Source organism: Sinocyclocheilus rhinocerous, unplaced genomic scaffold (assembly GCF_001515625.1).
Source record: "Sinocyclocheilus rhinocerous isolate Xijiao unplaced genomic scaffold, SAMN03320098_v1.1 scaffold2110, whole genome shotgun sequence".
Lineage (NCBI taxonomy): Eukaryota > Metazoa > Chordata > Actinopteri > Cypriniformes > Cyprinidae > Sinocyclocheilus > Sinocyclocheilus rhinocerous.
In genome coordinates, this window is record NW_015659947.1 from 68,297 (window position 1) to 86,780 (window position 18,484).

The following is an 18,484-nucleotide window of genomic DNA, read 5'->3' on the forward strand; positions in this document are numbered from 1 at the left end:
AAAAATATTTTTTTAATTAATAATGAATCATTTGTACTTATTATTATAATTTTATTTTTAATTGAATTTATATATTAAATGTTCCATGTAGTTTCACCATTAATGTTAAATTGGTTAAAAATGCTGCATGCATAACTATAAAACATTAGCAAAATGCCATTCAGAATATTTTTCGATGAAGTTTAGCATGTCAGACCACAGGACATGTCTACTTCCCAAAAGTATTTCATATCACAAACTTGTGTGCGCTCATCTCTGATTTCTAGGAGGCCCATAAGATGGTGCGAGAGGCCAACGTGAAACAAGCGGCAGCTGAGAAGCAGCTGAAGGAGGCCCAGGGCAAGGTGCGTTCTCTCTCGTTCTGTCTCACTCTCTGCTCACCTCAGGCTCTTTAATCTCTAAATCCATCTGTCTTCTCAGATTGATGTCCTGCAGGCGGAGGTCTCCGCTCTGAAAACCCTGGTGCTGACCTCGACGCCCTCCTCCCCGAACCGCCAGCTCCATCCTCAGCTGCTGTCGCCGGGCCCCAGTCGGGCCTCGTCTCGTCTCAGGGGCCACACGCGCAACAAGAGCGCCAGCGGTGCTCTACAGCTGCAAACAGAGCCCACGCCGACGGATGTAGCGACAAACCGGGAGGACAAAGAGGTACAAACACACTCCTGAAAACTCATGGGCTTTTAGGGACTGGTTTTGGTCTGTAGCTGCATGATGAAGGTTTGATGACTGACTTCCTGCCGTTCTTCCTCTGTTTTCCTCCTCCTCCGCACCTCCTCATGGCTCTGTGTTTCTCTGATCTGTGCAGCTGCTGTTCTCCTCTCTCTGATACTGTGTGTCTGATTCCTGGTCAGCTGCTCTGTGTGACCTGTGTGTCAACCCTGCTGGCAGGGGCTTCCTGTTGCCAGGTAACTGCTTGGCAGGTCTCCATGGCAACAGGTTACAAAGAGTTCCGAAGTAGAACTTTATTTTGCTTTCTTGCTGTGAAAAAAACAAAACGGCTTAATGCAGCGAAAGGTGGGTTGCTGGTCTTTCTTGGTTTAAGGTGGTTTTGCTGGTCTGACCAGTTGACAAGCGGCCTGTAAAATCAATACTAGACCGGTCTGATCAGCGCAGCGTTGTTATCGTTAACTAAAAGTAATACAAGTCATTTTTGTTAATTGAAATAAAGCTGAAATAAAATAAAATATTAGATTGAATAAAAAAATGAAAATGAAGTACTGAACATGTGATATTAATAAAATATTATAATAAATATAAAAAACAAAGAAAATATAAAAATATAAATAAATATTAAAAATAAATTGTTATATATTAGGTATATTTTAGAGATATGAATAATAGAAAACAAATTAAAATAATAATATAATATATTAATAAATATCAAAATAATAAAAATCTAATAACTATGAATATTAATATATTGATAATATCAATAATATATGTTAATAAATACAAAACAAAGTAAAAATAAAATAAACATTAATTGTGACTACATAAATCAACAAACAAATAAATAAATATTATAAATAAAATAAATAAATAATTATTTATTTATTTTAAAATGTATATATAATAATTATATTAATACATTAATTATTATAAAATATTTTATAATTTATAACATTATTAAAAACATGAATAAATACTATAAATATATATAGAAATAATACTAAAATAACACCAGTGTGGTGCCCCAGTTAGACCAGCAAACCACTGTGGCTAGTTTGACCTTTTTTCAGCTGAGAAACAAAACAAGATCAACACATTTACGAAAAAGAAATGACTTCTGAAAGTAGCATTAATTAATTGAGTGGCTAAGCAGGATAAACTAAACTCTCTCTCTTTTATCTAGCTGGACTCGGTGTTGTTTGCAGAGTTCCTCTCGTGGAAGGAGACACCCAGTCTGGACCGTTCTTTAGCGTTCATCAGCAGGGTGTACAGAGAAGATATCGGGCCCTGTCTTTCATTCACCTGCTCTGAGGTGTGTGAGCTCTGCTGTCGTCCTCTGATCAGCTGTGTGTCCTCGCTCTGACTTTCTCTTCTGCTTTTCCTGCAGTTGTCTCAGTCTGTCCAGTGCGCAGTGGAGAATAACTCTCTCACCATCGAGCCCGTCTCCATGTCGTCTCTGCACACGGTCAAAGCCATCGAATGTGGAGGCCCCAAGTGAGTCATCTCTGAATAAACAAAACACATCAGCCACTTTCTTTCATGCTTTTGGTCAAGCAGACAAATCATGCATGTGTCAGAATCAGTTTGCTCCCTTGTCTACCCAAATAATAACTCATTTACTTCCTCAAATAATGCGCATGGCATATCTTTATTTATATAATGACAAATCCAATAAAGAACTCAAACAGAAAAAGTTATGTGAGTTTTGTTGCATTTCTTTTCAAATTTGTCAGAATGCTATTTATGATGCACTTTGCATTTTTAGAAAGGTAATTAAACTTAACTAAATTAACTAGCTATAAATTAACTATATATAATATACACACACATTAAGATGTCCGCATCAGAATAAATTTACAAAAGTGATTTTATGTCCATAGAAAGCACATTAAAATATATATAAACATTTATTTAAAATTAAAATAAATCCTTTTAAATCCTTTTAAATAATAAAAAAAAAAAATTTAAATTACGTACTTTTATTTAATACCTTCATAGCAGCCACACCAACAGCTCTTACACTGCTTCACCTGGCTTCTGCTTTGATTCATCATGTAGCATGTGGGACTCACTTTAATTCTGCCTGCACTGATGCACATGAATCAGACCGATTGCACTTTGATCTGGGAAGTCGCACTTTAATCACACTTTAATCACACTTTAATCACTGTTTGATCTGGGGTTGTTTTCACAGCGGTTGCCGGACACCCATAGAAACGTGAGTGAATGCAAAAAACAAATGTGCATGAAATCCTGTTTACGCTAACACATCATTCTCAATTCCTTTCTGTCTGGAGAATAAATCATTTTTAATATATATATTTTTGTAATTAATTTTTAACGAATAATTCAATTATTTAATTTTATTTTTGTGAAAACCCCTTGTCTTGCAATGTGCATCTCACTTAGTATAATTTATTATTAATATTTAATATTTATTTTATATTATATATCTAATGTATATGTTTCAGTGTTAGAAATGTTTGTTGAAAGTAATTAGTTTCACACAGGTGAAGAACAGGTTTTCTGTGTTTTGTTCTTTGCTGGGCGTGTTGTTCCGTCCTGCTTGTATCTTATTGGCTGTTAAGAGTGTTCAGTAGTTTGATTGACAGCTCCTTTGACCAGTGTTCTCTTTTGATTGAACAGTAAATGTGCATTGAGCGGCATGTCCCGCCCCTGCCGACATCGCATCAAACTGGGAGATAAAGAGAATTACTACTATATATCTCCATCTAGCAGAGCACGAGTACGTGTCTATACTGTATCTCTCCCTCTCATTCTTCAGAACCCGCTTTTAAGAAGCAGTTCTCAGATGCTTTTTTCCGGAGTAATTAATATATTTTTAATTTAATTGTATTTTATACTTAAATTTATATCTATATAATATGAAGTTTTAAGTTATTGCAATACAGTATGTCAGAAGAAAATTACGGTAATTTTCCTGTGGTTGCAGTTCAGCAGATGTTTTGGGAAGTGATGCGTCTGCGGAGAGAGATGAGTGTGGCCAAACTGGGATATTTCCCGACGGAGGAGAGCTAGAGAACCAGCTTACAAACACAAATACAGCACGGTCATCTAAACTTTCACTCAAACACTCCCATGCTGGAGTTTTATAGCTCCATATTCATGTATGTATTCAGGGAAGCACTAGAGAGGAATTCCCAGAACACTAGCACTCCCCGAGCTAACGGATAACAGCCGTACAGTTTGACTCTCCACAGGCTTTGTGCTGTTTTTGCTTTGGGAAAGACTGAGTGTAGTAAATGTGCCACTTTGTTAACACTGAGGTAAATGTTTACAAGACATTCATATTTCAAGAAGTCAACAACAGGACGTTTTTTCCATTTACCGGTAAAAAAATCTCCAACACGTGGAGGCTTATTTAGACTTTTTTAAAAGTTTTTTTCTCATCATTGCGAGCTTACATCTCACGGTTCACTTTTTTTCTCTCTCAGAATTCTGATATTTTTTTTTTTTTGGAATTCCCCTCAGAATTCTGAATTTACATCTTGAAAATCTGATTTTTTTTGGAATTCCCCTCAGAATTTTGAATTTACATCTTGAAAATCTGATTTTTTTTTTTTTTTGGAATTCCCCTCAGAATTTTGAATTTACATCTTGAAAATCTGATTTTTTTTTGGAATTCCCCTCAGAATTTTGAATTTACATCTTGAAAATCTGATTTTTTGGTATTCCCCTCAGAATTATTTAAAATCAGATTTTTTTTTTTTTTTTGGAATTCCCCTCAGAATTCTGAATTTACATCTTGAAAATCAGATTTTTTTTTCTTGGAATTTCCCTCAGAATTCTGAATTTACATCTTGAAAATCAGATTTTTTGGGGGGGGGGACTTCCCCTCAGAATTCTGAATTTACATCTTGAAAATCAGATTTTTTTGTTGTTGTTTTTGGAATTCTGATTTACATCTGACTTTCTCTCAGAATTCAATTTTTCTGTTTTTGCCACACAATAGAAAAATTAAAAAGCTAACTGACTTTTTATCTCACAATTCTCAAGTTTATATCCCACAATTTTGACTTTTCTTCTCAGTTTTACATCTCGCATTTGAGTGTTTATGTCTCAGAATGTTCTCAGAATTGTGAGGGAAAAAGTTTGAATCGTGAGATATAAACACAATTACAATCACAATTTTTTTATTCCGTGGCAGAAATAAGCTTCCATACTGACATTTAACTTGCCATTTGCAGAGAAATTCAGAGTCATCCATTAAACACATGATGGCAGAGTTCATAGCTTGAACCCTCAAATCTAGCGTTCCTCAGTTCAGAAAAATATTGGCACACATTTTAAGTTTTTTGAATTCTAGAAAGATTTGTATTTGAAGAAGTCTTATGTTGTTTTCGCTCTTAGTCGGAACATAAAAAGGTTGATATTCCAACGTCCTGTAGGTTCTTCCAAATCTTTTAAAACCAGTTCATTACCAGTTTGACAAAGATGTGAATGCTTACTAGTTGGAAACTCATAATTACGGTAATTCCAACAATAGAATCAGTTCTAAAGCAGTGCTAGAACTTCATCTGAAGGCACTGCACCTTCATGTGCAATACACATACACCACACTAAGGCGCTTTGTTTCCCAGCATGCTTTGTGCACCAGTGTTTTTTGTGCACATTAATGGTTTACAGCTTTGAATGGACAATCCTCCAGAAATCTTTTCTATGCAAGTGTCGAGAAGTGCCATGTGAGTCTCTTTCTGTCACCACCAGCACTTATGTTATGGATGCTAAACCATCGAACACAAGTTATGGTCCTTGTACCATGATGCATCGCACTACGTATTATAGATAATAAATGTTGCATGACTGACAATCGCTGTCTTATGGCACGAATACAGTGTTTACAGTGTAGAACTCGCTTTTGGTGGACTGTCATCATATTTAATTTGATGTGAGAGAAAACATGTCATTAATAGGTGGTTTTGTCTTTTTTCAACTGGAAATGTTTTGGAAATATATTGTTAAATTTGTCAGCCTTGTTTTCATTCGTGACACATTAAATATGACGTCTACCCTCAGGTCTGTTGCTTTAGTTAAACAGCCTCTTCATGTTAAAAATGACCTTTAAACTCCATTAAAAGCATCTTCATAATATACATTTGTGACTCAGTTTTGTTTTGTGGATAATGAATACTTTTTCCAAAAATAACTATATAGCATCATGTAAGAACTGTGTTCTTTATTATACATATATATACATATATATATATATATATATATATACATATATATATATATATATATACATATGTGATGTCACAGCACAATCTTGGATTCTATTGGCTAAGCATAAATTCATATATATGAACACGCAGCACCTAATTTTGAGCAGCAAAACAAGTTTAGCACGAGAAAAACATAGAAAATAACTAATAAGATGTCTATGAACAAATATTAATATTATGCTACAAACATGTACACTATCATTCAAAAGTTTGAGGTTGGTAAGATTTTGTGTTTTTATAGAAGCCTCTTCTGCTCACTAAGGCTGCTTTTATTTGATTATAAATACAGTTAAAAACAGTACATTTGTGAAATATTATAATAATTTGAAGTAACAGTTTTCTTTGTGAATATATAGTAAAATGTAATTTATTTCTGTGATCAAAGCTGTATTTTCAGCATCATTACTCCAGTCTTCAGCGTCACATGATCTTCAGAAATCATTCTAATATGCTGATTTGCTGCTCAAGAAAGATTTCTGATTATTATCAATGTTGAAAACAGTTGTGCTGCTTCATATTGTCATCATATTTAATTTGATGTGAGAGAAAACATGTCATTAATAGGTGGTTTTGTCTTTTTTCAACTGGAAATGTTTTGGAAATATATTGTTAAATTTGTCAGCCTTGTTTTCATTCGTGACACATTAAATATGACGTCTACCCTCAGGTCTGTTGCTTTAGTTAAACAGCCTCTTCATGTTAAAAATGACCTTTAAACTCCATTAAAAGCATCTTCATAATATACATTTGTGACTCAGTTTTGTTTTGTGGATAATGAATACTTTTTCCAAAAATAACTATATAGCATCATGTAAGAACTGTGTGCTTTATTCATAATAACTTATGTATGAATGTACAAACATACATACCGTCAGTTATATATTTTGGAATATATATATATATATATATATATATATAGAAAATCCTGAAATCTTTTGTAACATTATAACATGTCTTTACTCTCACTTTTGATACATTTAATGCATCCTTGCTGAAGAAAAGTATTAATTTCTTTAAAAAAAAAAAATCTTACTGACCTTTTAGCAACAAGGCTAAAGTATTATGGCAAGGATTTTTGTACATGATTTTTGAGCCGACAGCACATTTATCACAGACAAAGGCTTTTCTGAAGGGCGAGAACACTGGGAGAAATGTAAAAAATGCTTTCATTCATGTTCACACATGTTTCATTAATGTGTTTCCGTCCGGTGTTTCAGGTCGAGCGGTGTGAAATGAGACTGTGGTTATGAAACATGTAAACACAGACCATCTAGGACCAAAATCTGCACGTTTTCCAAACCAGTTTCCCCTTGAATCCATCTCAGCTTCTTCTCCGACAGCATTCCACCTTCACCGGCTCGGCTTTCCGAAGGAACAATCTGCAGGATTGACATTCGTGCTATGAGTATTGTACGTTTACTCATACAAAACAGCAGCCTGAAGTGGAGATTGCAACACACCTTTGGTAGCAGGCGAGGAAGAGCACTATCAAAGCCACGCCCCCTAGGACTGACATCACTGACGCAACAATGGAGGAGGCGGAAAGGGGCGGAGCTGCAGGTTCTGTATATGCAACAAATAATCGCTCATTTATTTATGTGATTAATATGCCATGGATTGAGGAAGCTGCTGGTTACTGCTCACCTGTGCAGGTGTGACCTCCAGGTGTGTTCAAGCACTGCAGGTGTGGAGGGCAGACGGACGGATGAGTGGAACATTCATCAATATCTGAAAATATCAATGAACACATTTTTAATAAATTGGGTGTCAGATGGATCAGTCAATTTCTAAATTTCATTTAAATTAATTTGACCTGATCTTATTTAATACTTAATTTTATTTAATAATTAATATTAACGGTTTGATATTTTATCATTAATGTTGCGGCAAACTGTTGGCTGCACCAGCATTTAAATCCTGTGTGCGCTGAATCCTGTTTTGTATTTGACTGCATCTACTTGTGCTCTTAAAGTGGTGTTTATATTTGTGTTTAAAGGTTTTTACCATTTAATTTAATATTTAATATAATGTTATTTTATATGTAGTATTTAATTCTATTTATTTTATTTTATTTGAATGGAACATTCATCAATATTTAAAATAAAACATAAATGCATAGTTCTATACTTTATTATTTATTTACTAATAAATATTTAAATTAATTAATTAATTTAATATTTAATTGTTTAATATTATAGCAGGCGAGGAAGAGCACTATCAAAGCCACGCCCCCTAGGACTGACATCACTGACGCAACAATGGAGGAGGCGGAAAGGGGCGGAGCTGCAGGTTCTGTATATGCAACAAATAATCGCTCATTTATTTATGTGATTAATATGCCATGGATTGAGGAAGCTGCTGGTTACTGCTCACCTGTGCAGGTGTGACCTCCAGGTGTGTTCAAGCACTGCAGGTGTGGAGGGCAGACGGACGGATGAGTGGAACATTCATCAATATCTGAAAATATCAATGAACACATTTTTAATAAATTGGGTGTCAGATGGATCAGTCAATTTCTAAATTTCATTTAAATTAATTTGACCTGATCTTATTTAATACTTAATTTTATTTAATAATTAATATTAACGGTTTGATATTTTATCATTAATGTTGCGGCAAACTGTTGGCTGCACCAGCATTTAAATCCTGTGTGCGCTGAATCCTGTTTTGTATTTGACTGCATCTACTTGTGCTCTTAAAGTGGTGTTTATATTTGTGTTTAAAGGTTTTTACCATTTAATTTAATATTTAATATAATGTTATTTTATATGTAGTATTTAATTCTATTTATTTTATTTTATTTGAATGGAACATTCATCAATATTTAAAATAAAACATAAATGCATAGTTCTATACTTTATTATTTATTTACTAATAAATATTTAAATTAATTAATTAATTTAATATTTAATTGTTTAATATTATCATTAATATTTACTAATACATTTAATATTTAATCCAATTTATTTTACATTTAATATTTGATGTAATATTTGATATTTATTATTTAGTTTAGTTTAAAAATGTACATGAATGTCCAAATGTTCAAAAGAAATAAGTGGAACATTCATCAATATTTAAAATAACCCCCCAAAAAACATTGTTTTAATAAATTGGGTGTCTGATGGACCAGTCAATTTCCAAATTTAATTTAATACTTAATTTAATTCGACTTGCATCTTTAATTTTATTCAATATTTAATATTAGTTGTTTAATATTGTGTCATTAATATTTAATCTAATGTTATTTACATGTAATATTTGTTATTTAGTATGTAATTTAAAAATGCACATAAATGTTCAAATATCGAAAACAAATAAGTGGAACATTCAGCAAAAAATATTGTTTTTATAAACTGGGTGTCAGATGGATCACTCAATTTCCCAAATTAATTTAATATTTAATTAAATTTTATTTGATTTTAATAATTTTATTTAATATTAATTTATTACTACTGTATAATTAATATTTACTATGTAATTTAATATATAATCTAATGGTATTTTACATTTATTATGTAATACTCAATGTAATATTTGATCATTAATATGTAACTAAATTTTTTTATTTTTTTATTTAACCTTGGCATGTGGGCGTTTGTGGGGTCCACTGGTGGGTGTTGGGGTCACAGGTGATTTGTGTGGCTCCCTGGAGCAGGTATCCAGTAGGACACTGATACATCACCGCAGATTCACACAGCACAGAGAAACCCAGATTCAACCGCGGGACCGCGCCACACACCGGGTCTGAAAATGACACCCAAATATTGGGACAATATGAATAACCCACATAAAATAAAAGGATTATATGATTGTTTTCATCCTTTCGGTCGCTAATACCGGTGTCTGTCTCTCTCCACGCTGAGAGGTTCATGTATCCGATGCGTGTGCAGGGTAGCAGGTCGTCGGGGTGGAGTGTGTGCGCAAAGGGGTCAAAGGGCACCAGCCGGATGTGAGTGTTGTCACAGATGATGCGGGACAGAGATGTGGTGCGCAGAGCGTCTCTCTGAACCGAGCTGAACACACCTTCATTCTGCCACCAGAACCTAAACCACATTTAATTATGTACTTCATATCATGGCACATTGAAATAACTCAACACTGTCGCAAACTAAATAATAATAAAAGGAAGTGAATCACATTACCTGTCACCGTCTCGGAGCGCTTTGAACTGTTTGGCGATCAGGCAGGCCAGCAGGGGCCCCACGCGGCCCCCAGGCAGAGCCGGCTCTGAAATGGCCCCGACCCACACGTCTATGTTCTTAGCTGTTCCATAGAGATGCAGCAGCTTCCTGGCCAGAACTACATTTCCCAGAATGCCTGCTAAATCAGACTCATTCGCAGGTGCAAAGAGACCGCAGAGCTCCCGCCACGCACTGTAACCTGCAGAGAGAGTGAAATAAATACTTTAATTATTATTAAATATTATTAAGTATTTCATTCATGATATTCATGGTTTGAAATGTAAAAAAATAATAATGTCAAGTTATTGTAATATTTTTAGGTTAAAACTCTAGTGTGACATTCTCAGGTTAAGGTAAAGGTAAAGTAAAATTAGCACAATATTAGGAAATAAAATGAGCAAACTATAAGTAAACCGTTCTAAATAAGGAGAGAGATAATGTCAGGAAACTCATTTATGAGTTTGACATTAGATCAAAGCATGTAAGTAAGTAAATAAATATTTTTTAAATGATGTGGATATTTATCTTCTTATGTTTAAGTTTTAAACATTGTTTTTTTTTTGCACATTTTTATATTTTTCTAAGTGTAAACATGACAGGAGTTTTAATAAGTTGTAACGGAATCTTTCCTAATAAAGAAAAAAAAAGATGAAACACTGTAGGTTATGAAGCAAGCTGCCTTCATAAACAAACAAAATTAATAATCAAATAAACAAAAAATGGCTTGCAAGTTTCAAATAAATAGATAAATAAATAACTAAATTCTTATGTAATGTTATTATTATTGTAATTATTTTTATTTTTTGTTGTAATTTGCTATTTTTTTGTTATAAGTTTAATATGCTTAAGATAATATATAAAGATAATATGCTTATCTTTACCAATAAAGAAAAAAATAAATAAATAAGTGAGCTGCCTTCATAAACATAAAAAATATTAACAAACAAATAAACAAAAAATGGCTTGCAAGTTTCAAATAAATAAATAAAAAAATTGTCATGTTATTATTTTTATTTTTTGTTACAAGTTGCAATTTTTTTGTAATAAGTTATAACTGAATCTTTACCAATAAAGAAAAAAATAAATAAGTGAGCTGCCTTAAAAAACATAAAAATTAGATTTAAAAAAAATAAACATAATAAAGCATATCTGCTGACTGGCACCTTGTAGGCCATGGTCTCGTCCCCTCTGCAGGTTTAACGCGGCCAGGTCCAGCGGCAGCCCTCCCTGAGCCTGGAAGAGCCTCTCGGTCAGTTCCTCCACCATCATCTGATCTGCTGTCTGCAGTTTAGCCGGGGACAACAGCAAACCACGCAGCACAGGATCGATGCCACCTACACACAGAAAAACATTCATCATGCATCATAACGCGATGCTGCTGAGTAAACGGGCATGCAAAATAATCAATATTAATATGTGCTCCAAAGTCCTGATCTGAATCAAATGATTCGCTATACATGCTCCGAGTGGAGTGCTTTAAAACAATGAATCATTTTGCAACCCAATGGTTTAACTGATTCTGAGACAATTTAGTAGTCACTGGATATTGGTAGAGACATGACCCGAGAGTCCCTACTAAATTCTACACCCTTGATTTATTTATTTATTTTTTCCTGCACTGAGCCAGAAATTTATGGAAACCCATTTCCGACATGGAATATGAAATGTAATTGCATCTTTTTATCTCACAATTCTGACTTTTTTTCTCGCAATTCTGAGTTTCTATCTCACAATTCTGAGAAAAAAAGTCAGAAATATGACATATTAATTTGCAATGGCAAGAAAAAGTTAGAATTGCGAGATAAAGTCAATTGCTTTTTTATTCTGTGGCTATAAAGATATAAATGAAAGATATAAACTCAAAATAGTTAGTTTATACACCAAACATTTATTTCTATCTATATTGTGGAGGTTCATATATCATTCACCAAATTTATATATTTAACATTTTATTTTATTTGTTTATTTTTTTGCGCTGTTGACAGTATCTTCCGATAGATAAAAAGAGAAATCTAAAATCCATCTGTAAAAACCTTATATGCCAACAAAATGAAACAACAATTAACCCTGGCTTTATCTAATGTTGAGATTTATGTTCTGGAAATGTATGCAAATAAGTGCACATTTAATTAAACAATGCTTCATTTGGATATTTAAACATTTCGGAGAACTTGTAGTACAAAACGGTTGTCTTAAAGGACTGAGATTAATCAGCAGGAGAAGTATGATGATTTTATTTGCTTGTGGTGTCTTGCCTCAAGTGTGTGTGTGTGTGTGTGTGTGTGTGTGTGAAACAAACCCTCTTGCACGACCCTCCAGGATGCAAACAAAGAGTGGTGTAACGGCAGAGCCGGGTGCTCAGGGCTCAACCGGTAATCGGGTCCGAGGCGGTTCACCACCGGATGCACGGTCACATGTGCAAACCGAAAGGCAGCGGTGGAGAAAATGTTGGAGATGCTGGGGTCAGCGGCGGTGTCGTAACCTTTGTACGGGGGCATGAGGGCCAGGTTAGCACTGCGTCCCAGGACGCGGGGCAAGTAGTGATCCCATGTCAAGATCTTCCAAACAAGATTCAGCAAATCAGAGACATGCATAAATACAGTAAACTTATAAAACGGAGAGTTCCGGTCCTTGATTCTGATTGGTTGAGCCGCGTTCGAAGCTGTATACAAATGCTTTAGCAATATAAATGCACATGCTTTTGTCAGACTAATACAGCAAACTGAATTTAACTGAAATTGAGGGAGGTAAATCAATCGCATGAAGATAAATAAACAAACCAACTAAAACAGCTAGTAATACTATCATTACAGGTTGATTATTTAAGAATTTTACATTGTTTGTTTCGTACTAGAGTTTCTGCTGTATCAGAGGACGCTGAAAACCCACTGATTTCAATGTGGATGGTTTGTTTGAATGGCGTATAAGACAAAAAGCAAGGGTTGTGAAAGTGACACAAGTATTTAAAGTGATTATGGAAGCAAAATGGGACCATTTCTCATCGTATGTAGTATGTATTATAATATACCATTTGTCATATACAAATGCTTTAGCAATATAAATACACATGCTTTTGTCAGACTAATACAGCAAACTGAATTTAACTGAAATTGAGGGAGGTAAATCAATTGCATGAACATAAATAAACAAACCAACTAAAACAGCTAGTAATACTATCATTAAAGGTTGATTATTTAAGAATTTTACATTGTTTACGTTTCGTACTAGAGTTTCTGCTGTATCAGAGGATGCTGAAAACCCACTGATTTCAATGTGGATGGTTTGTTTGAATGGCGTATAAGACAAAAAGCAAGGGTTGTGAAAGTGACACAAGTATTTAAAGTGATTATGGAAGCAAAATGGGTTGTGAATGCTCACAACGAATACTCAGAAAAATGCCTACAACCTGCTTGGAAACAGAACGATCTATTCCCCAAGGATGTGTTGAGTCTTTGCACTGTCTCTGGTAGCGGGATGGGGTCGATCCGCTCTCGTGGGCCGCAGGGATCCAGGTTCAGCTGCGTGCGGGTCAGGAAGGGCATGAAGCCGAGCCCTTGGTCTGAGTGGAACTGGTTGACGGCGAGCAGGCCGAGAGGGGACGAGAGGTTTCGCAGGGTGGCAGCCAGCCCATCCGAGCTCCCGTACACCATATTGGCGTCCACGAATGCCGTGATGGCGTTCAGCTGCTCCCGGTGACCGAGTGAAACCGTACAGCTGGGAGCAGAGCGGAAAAACGGCATGCAGCTTTGAGTCCCAGTGCGAGGGTCAGACAGAGGGATCTGAACGCGAAGAAAAAGAGACAGATGTTCAGAGTGTGTATGATCTGGCATCTGTTTTCATCAGGGCCGGATTTACTTCTTTTTGTGACATAGGCAAAACTAATTTTTGGGCCCCCCTTCCCTATTAATATAATAGGCCTAATATTACCACCCAAGCAAACAAAAATATTTATTAATTAGTGGAAACCGTTACAGTGCTTTCTATCGCAATAAGCGCTTGCGTTCAGTCAATAAAAATCGAATCGAATGTAGTTCTTAATTTGTTTGATTAATTTCCATTAATAGACGCGGCGGCGTACCACTTCGGGAGTAATTTCTCTAATAATTTTAACGGCCAGGAGTCACAATCACACATCAAGATATTGTTCAGTGGCGTTGATGACAACTTTCTGTCCGCGTCTCCGCTCGAGTGCGTGTGTGTCTATGCGAGAGAATCGGAGGAAAGCGTGATTTCCATACATAAAAAAGGTGGAAGACATGGAAATAGTTTGTCATTTTTACCCTATTGTTTGTTATATTTATTTGTTCAATGTTTTCTGGGGTTTTGGATCTTTTACTGTTGTAGATATCCCATAGTATAAGAAAAATATTATATATCTCTTCATTGTGTTTGGGCCCCCCCTGGATGAGCAAGCATAGGCACGTGCCTAGAATGCCTATGCGTAAATCCGGCCCTGGTTTTCAGGGTGTAACACGCACCTGTATCGGGAAACATGGCGTGTCTCTGCTGCAGGTGCGTGTGCAGTCCGCTCCGGTCTTAAAGGCCGCGGTGCTGGGGCTCTGAGGGGTCAAGGTCAGGTCATGATCGATCCACTGACCCCACTCCACCAGCAGATGAGACAGAGACATGTCCAGAGAGATGTTCTCATTATGAGTGTACAAAACCTCCTGCGACACACTGCGGACCTGGAAAGAGAGATTATGATCTGATTGAGTCTGGAAGACTAAACTTCTGTTCGTTACCATTATCGGCTCATTTGGTCTTATTTTTTTCTTTAGTTTAGTGACACTTAAAAATAAAGGTTCTTTATTGGCCTCTGTGGTTCCATGAAGAACCTTTAACATCCTTGGAACCTGTACGTTCCAGAAAATGTTCTACACACCTACACACACACACACACACACACACACACCTACACACACACACACACACACATACACACCTACACGCACGCACGCACACACACACACACACCTACACACACACACACACACACACCCCCTTTTGGAGCCTTACTTTTAAGTGTGTAGTGTATTTTTATGCCACTGGTGGCACCAAACAGAACTGCAAAAAGTTACTATTTTCAAAGTTCTAAGCACCAGTGTTGCAATTGTTAAATAAAACTATTAAAAACTGCTTTTGTTAATTAAAATAAAATAAAATAAAATAATACTTAAAAAAATTTAAAGTTACCTTGGAAATAAGTTTAAGTTGAAGTAAAACTGAAAACATTTATAAAAATAACAAAAGGCACATAACAAAATGGCTAAAACTTAACTAAAATGAAATTAAAAGGAAACCCGAAAAGTATGAAAATGAAAGCTGATTCAAAATAAGACTAAAATAACACTGCAAAAAAATCTCTGCCATGGCTGAGCCAATATTGCAATTTCAAAAAATACACACTTCGCTTTTCAACTACTTGTTTTATCAAGGTTACTTCTTTAACTAATTCCTTTTTATTAAATTTATTGATTGCATAGTAAGTTGCATATTAAATTAAATTTCAATTATTATTAATAAAATAAATGAGTTTAATTGTTTATTGTTGGGCTAGGATTATTTTATTCTTTAATATTATTTAAATTCGTTTTTATAATAATTGATTCTATTATTTGAATAATTTCGTTTTTTATTTTATTTAAATAATAATAATAATGTAATTTCTCTCTCTCTTTTTTTTTTTTTACCTTTTTTAGCAGCATTTCCCATTGTGTGTAGCATGTACTATTAATACACAATTTCTCATGATGTCCAAACACTTTAACAATATGAATGTAAATGTTTTGTCAGGCTAATAAAGCACACTAAATTTAAAATTTAGGAAGAAATTCAATAACATTTCTATAAAGACCAAAAAAACCTAACTATGTTTACAGACTAATAATTAAACCTCCATCTGTATTTCTCAGACTGTCCTGCACTCTTACAGGTGGTAGTGTGTGGTTGTGGTAGGTGTGTTGTGGGTTCCAGCCCCTGGGGGCCCCTCGAGGGTCCTCGTACTCCGGCGACAGCCAGCGGGCGTAAGGGGTGTTTGCCGCCCCCCATTGAGGGTTTTCTCTGCAAAGTCAAAAACAGCACTGATAAAAGCAAACATGATGCTATTTGAGAACGGAAACTGAATGAATGATGATATATTTTGATGTGTATCAAATATCAAATATGTGACCCTGGACCACAAAACCAGTCATAAGGGTCAATTTTTCGAAATTGAGATGTATACATCATCTGAAAGATGAATAAATTAGCTTTCCATTGATGTATGGTTTGTTAGGATAGGACAATATTTGGCCGAGATACAACTATTTGAAAATCTGGAATCTGAGGGTGCAAAAAAATCAAAGTATTGAGAAAATCATCTTTAAAGTTTTCCAAATGAAGTTCTTAGCAATGCATATTACTAATCAAAAATTAAGTTTTGATATATTTACGGTAGGAAATTTACTAAATATCTTCATGGAACATGATCTTTACTTAATATCCTAATGATTTCTGGCATAAAAGAAAAATCGATAATTTTGACCCATACAATGTATTTTTGGCTATTGCTACAAATATACCCCAGCGACTTAACACTGCTTTTGTGCTCCAGGGTCACATATGTGCATGTACCTGTTGTTGCAGTGTCCTGTGATGGTACGGTAGCGTTTGGACACACAGTCAGATTTACACACGTGTCTCAGCGTCTCTGAGGAACAGCCTGTTACCTGCAGTATGGTCTCCATGTCTTTTGCACTTAAAAGCTCTGAAACGCACACATCTGATGTTGATATGACTTCAGAGTCATGCATGTACTTGTAAATGACCCAAATGTATGAGTGCGTACCGGTGAGGTCGGGTTTGTCCATGGAGTGTGTGTAAACCATCTCTCTGATCAGCTCTACGGTATTATCCAGAAACTCGGCGGATGTGATGTGGGTTCTGGTTTTCGGGCCGGTTTGTTTGAACATGGCCAGCAGGTCACTGGGTCGGACAGAACCGTCTGAAACGGACGTCTTCACTCTGATAGAAATGAGAGAGCAAACACAAAACATAGAATAGAAAAGAAATAATTTTATAGCTCTATAGCCTTACTGTAGGACAACTACTGACTCATTTGGGTCTGTTTTTTGTCTCTATTTTCCTTTATTGACTTGCTTGGTTGATATTTCATTTAAATGAGCTTTGACTTTGACTAAAGTCTGTATGTCTCACCTCTCATTGGTGTGAGCATACGCGGCGTCTGTCAGCTCTCTGGCTCTGCGTAAAGCTTCCTGAATGAAACTAGATCCCAAATACACTGAAAAACACCAGAAAACATTTCACTTCAAAACCTGCCATTCACTTTTGATATTTGAATTGACAAAAATGCAATTCAAATGTCTTATTGTGAACTTTATATGTAACTCTTGACAGTTGTACTATATAGAAAGTAAGCAGCTAAAAACGTCAAAAGTTCATTCTTTTTTTTGCTACCCAGAGCAATACTAACTGGACCTATAAAGTGTACTTCAGTACCTGTTGCATTCTGGGAAGGAAAATGAGATGTGGCTGACAGCGGCAGACACAGTATCACAAATACAGAAAGAATCAAGCATGAGAAGGATTCCTGCAATCAGAAAAATATACATATCTATGGCTGCTGATGCTCAATAAACCAAACATTAAATCTGTGTTTTTGCAAATAAATAAATAAAATTATATATATATGTACATACATACACACACAAAATAATATTAAAAAGAATTACTATATATAATTCAAATATATATATATATATATACACACACAAATATATATGCAGCTATTATGCAAAATAATATTAATATAAATAATAATAATAGTGTTCTTTTTTAGTTGTACTTACCAAGCATGTTGTGTCCATCTGTACGGTCTTGAATTCTCACTCTTGTTTTTGTAAAATATATCACATTTTGCTCTTGCTTCAAAACTAAAGTATAAGTGGGTTTGTGTACATTAATGTACGAAGCCAAAAGCTGTGTGTTTGTAAGAAACAAATCCATCATTAAGACATTTTAACTTTAAACCATTGCTTCTGGCCAAAATATGTCCATAATCCATAATAACGCTTCCTCCAGTGAAAAAGTCCATCTTCTGTTGTCTCTTTCATCAACATCCACCCACATATTTGTTTAGAGCTGTTTTTGCTTGTAAACGTGTTTGATCTGTGCAGATTTCTCTCCAGATTCAGACAGGCGACTTTTTCACTGGAGAAGGATTATTATTGATAGAGGACTCGGAAGCAACTGTTTGGAGTTTAAAACGTCTTAATGATGGATTTGTTTCTTACAAACATGCAGCTTTTCACTTCTCAAGGCATTAACTGATGGACTGGAGTGGAGTGGATTACTTGTGAATTATTGTGATGTTTTTATCGGCTGTTTAGAGTC

At 35.2% G+C, this 18,484-nt stretch overlaps 2 protein-coding genes and 1 long non-coding RNA gene across 6 annotated transcripts in view; 1 reads left to right on the forward strand and 2 right to left on the reverse strand.

Annotated features, from left to right (window-relative positions):
* The window catches only part of rab3il1 (RAB3A interacting protein (rabin3)-like 1), an 8,809-nt gene extending 4,672 nt beyond the window's left edge, over positions 1-4,137 (forward strand). Inside the window, exons 5-11 of one of the 4 annotated variants that reach the window (XM_016533661.1) lie at positions 267-344; positions 421-645; positions 1,850-1,978; positions 2,054-2,160; positions 2,861-2,884; positions 3,313-3,470; positions 3,620-4,137. In XM_016533661.1, coding sequence (XP_016389147.1) covers positions 267-344; positions 421-645; positions 1,850-1,978; positions 2,054-2,160; positions 2,861-2,884; positions 3,313-3,470; positions 3,620-3,705 — 807 coding nt within the window. In that variant the 3' untranslated portion in view covers positions 3,706-4,137. Of the gene's footprint in view, positions 1-266; positions 345-420; positions 646-1,849; positions 1,979-2,053; positions 2,161-2,664; positions 2,838-2,860; positions 2,889-3,312; positions 3,471-3,619 lie in introns of those variants that run through there. The other 3 variants (XM_016533658.1, XM_016533657.1, XM_016533659.1) reach the window with 3 other exon arrangements.
* A 4,018-nt stretch (positions 4,138-8,155) lies between these two features.
* LOC107724654 (uncharacterized) lies at positions 8,156-9,624 on the reverse strand. Its single transcript, XR_001638044.1, has 3 exons — positions 9,492-9,624; positions 8,283-8,366; positions 8,156-8,201 (listed from the first exon to the last, which is right to left on the reverse strand). It is a non-coding gene; the product is annotated as an uncharacterized LOC107724654 (long non-coding RNA).
* A 3-nt stretch (positions 9,625-9,627) lies between these two features.
* On the reverse strand, positions 9,628-14,838 carry LOC107724645 (eosinophil peroxidase-like; the record flags this gene model as incomplete). Its single annotated transcript, XM_016533647.1, has 7 exons — positions 14,572-14,838; positions 13,504-13,872; positions 12,393-12,651; positions 11,257-11,427; positions 10,055-10,292; positions 9,750-9,955; positions 9,628-9,656 (listed from the first exon to the last, which is right to left on the reverse strand). Coding segments are annotated over exons 1-7 (1,539 nt in total), but the record flags the coding sequence as incomplete, so codon positions are not given.
* Between the last annotated feature and the right edge of the window lie 3,646 nt (positions 14,839-18,484).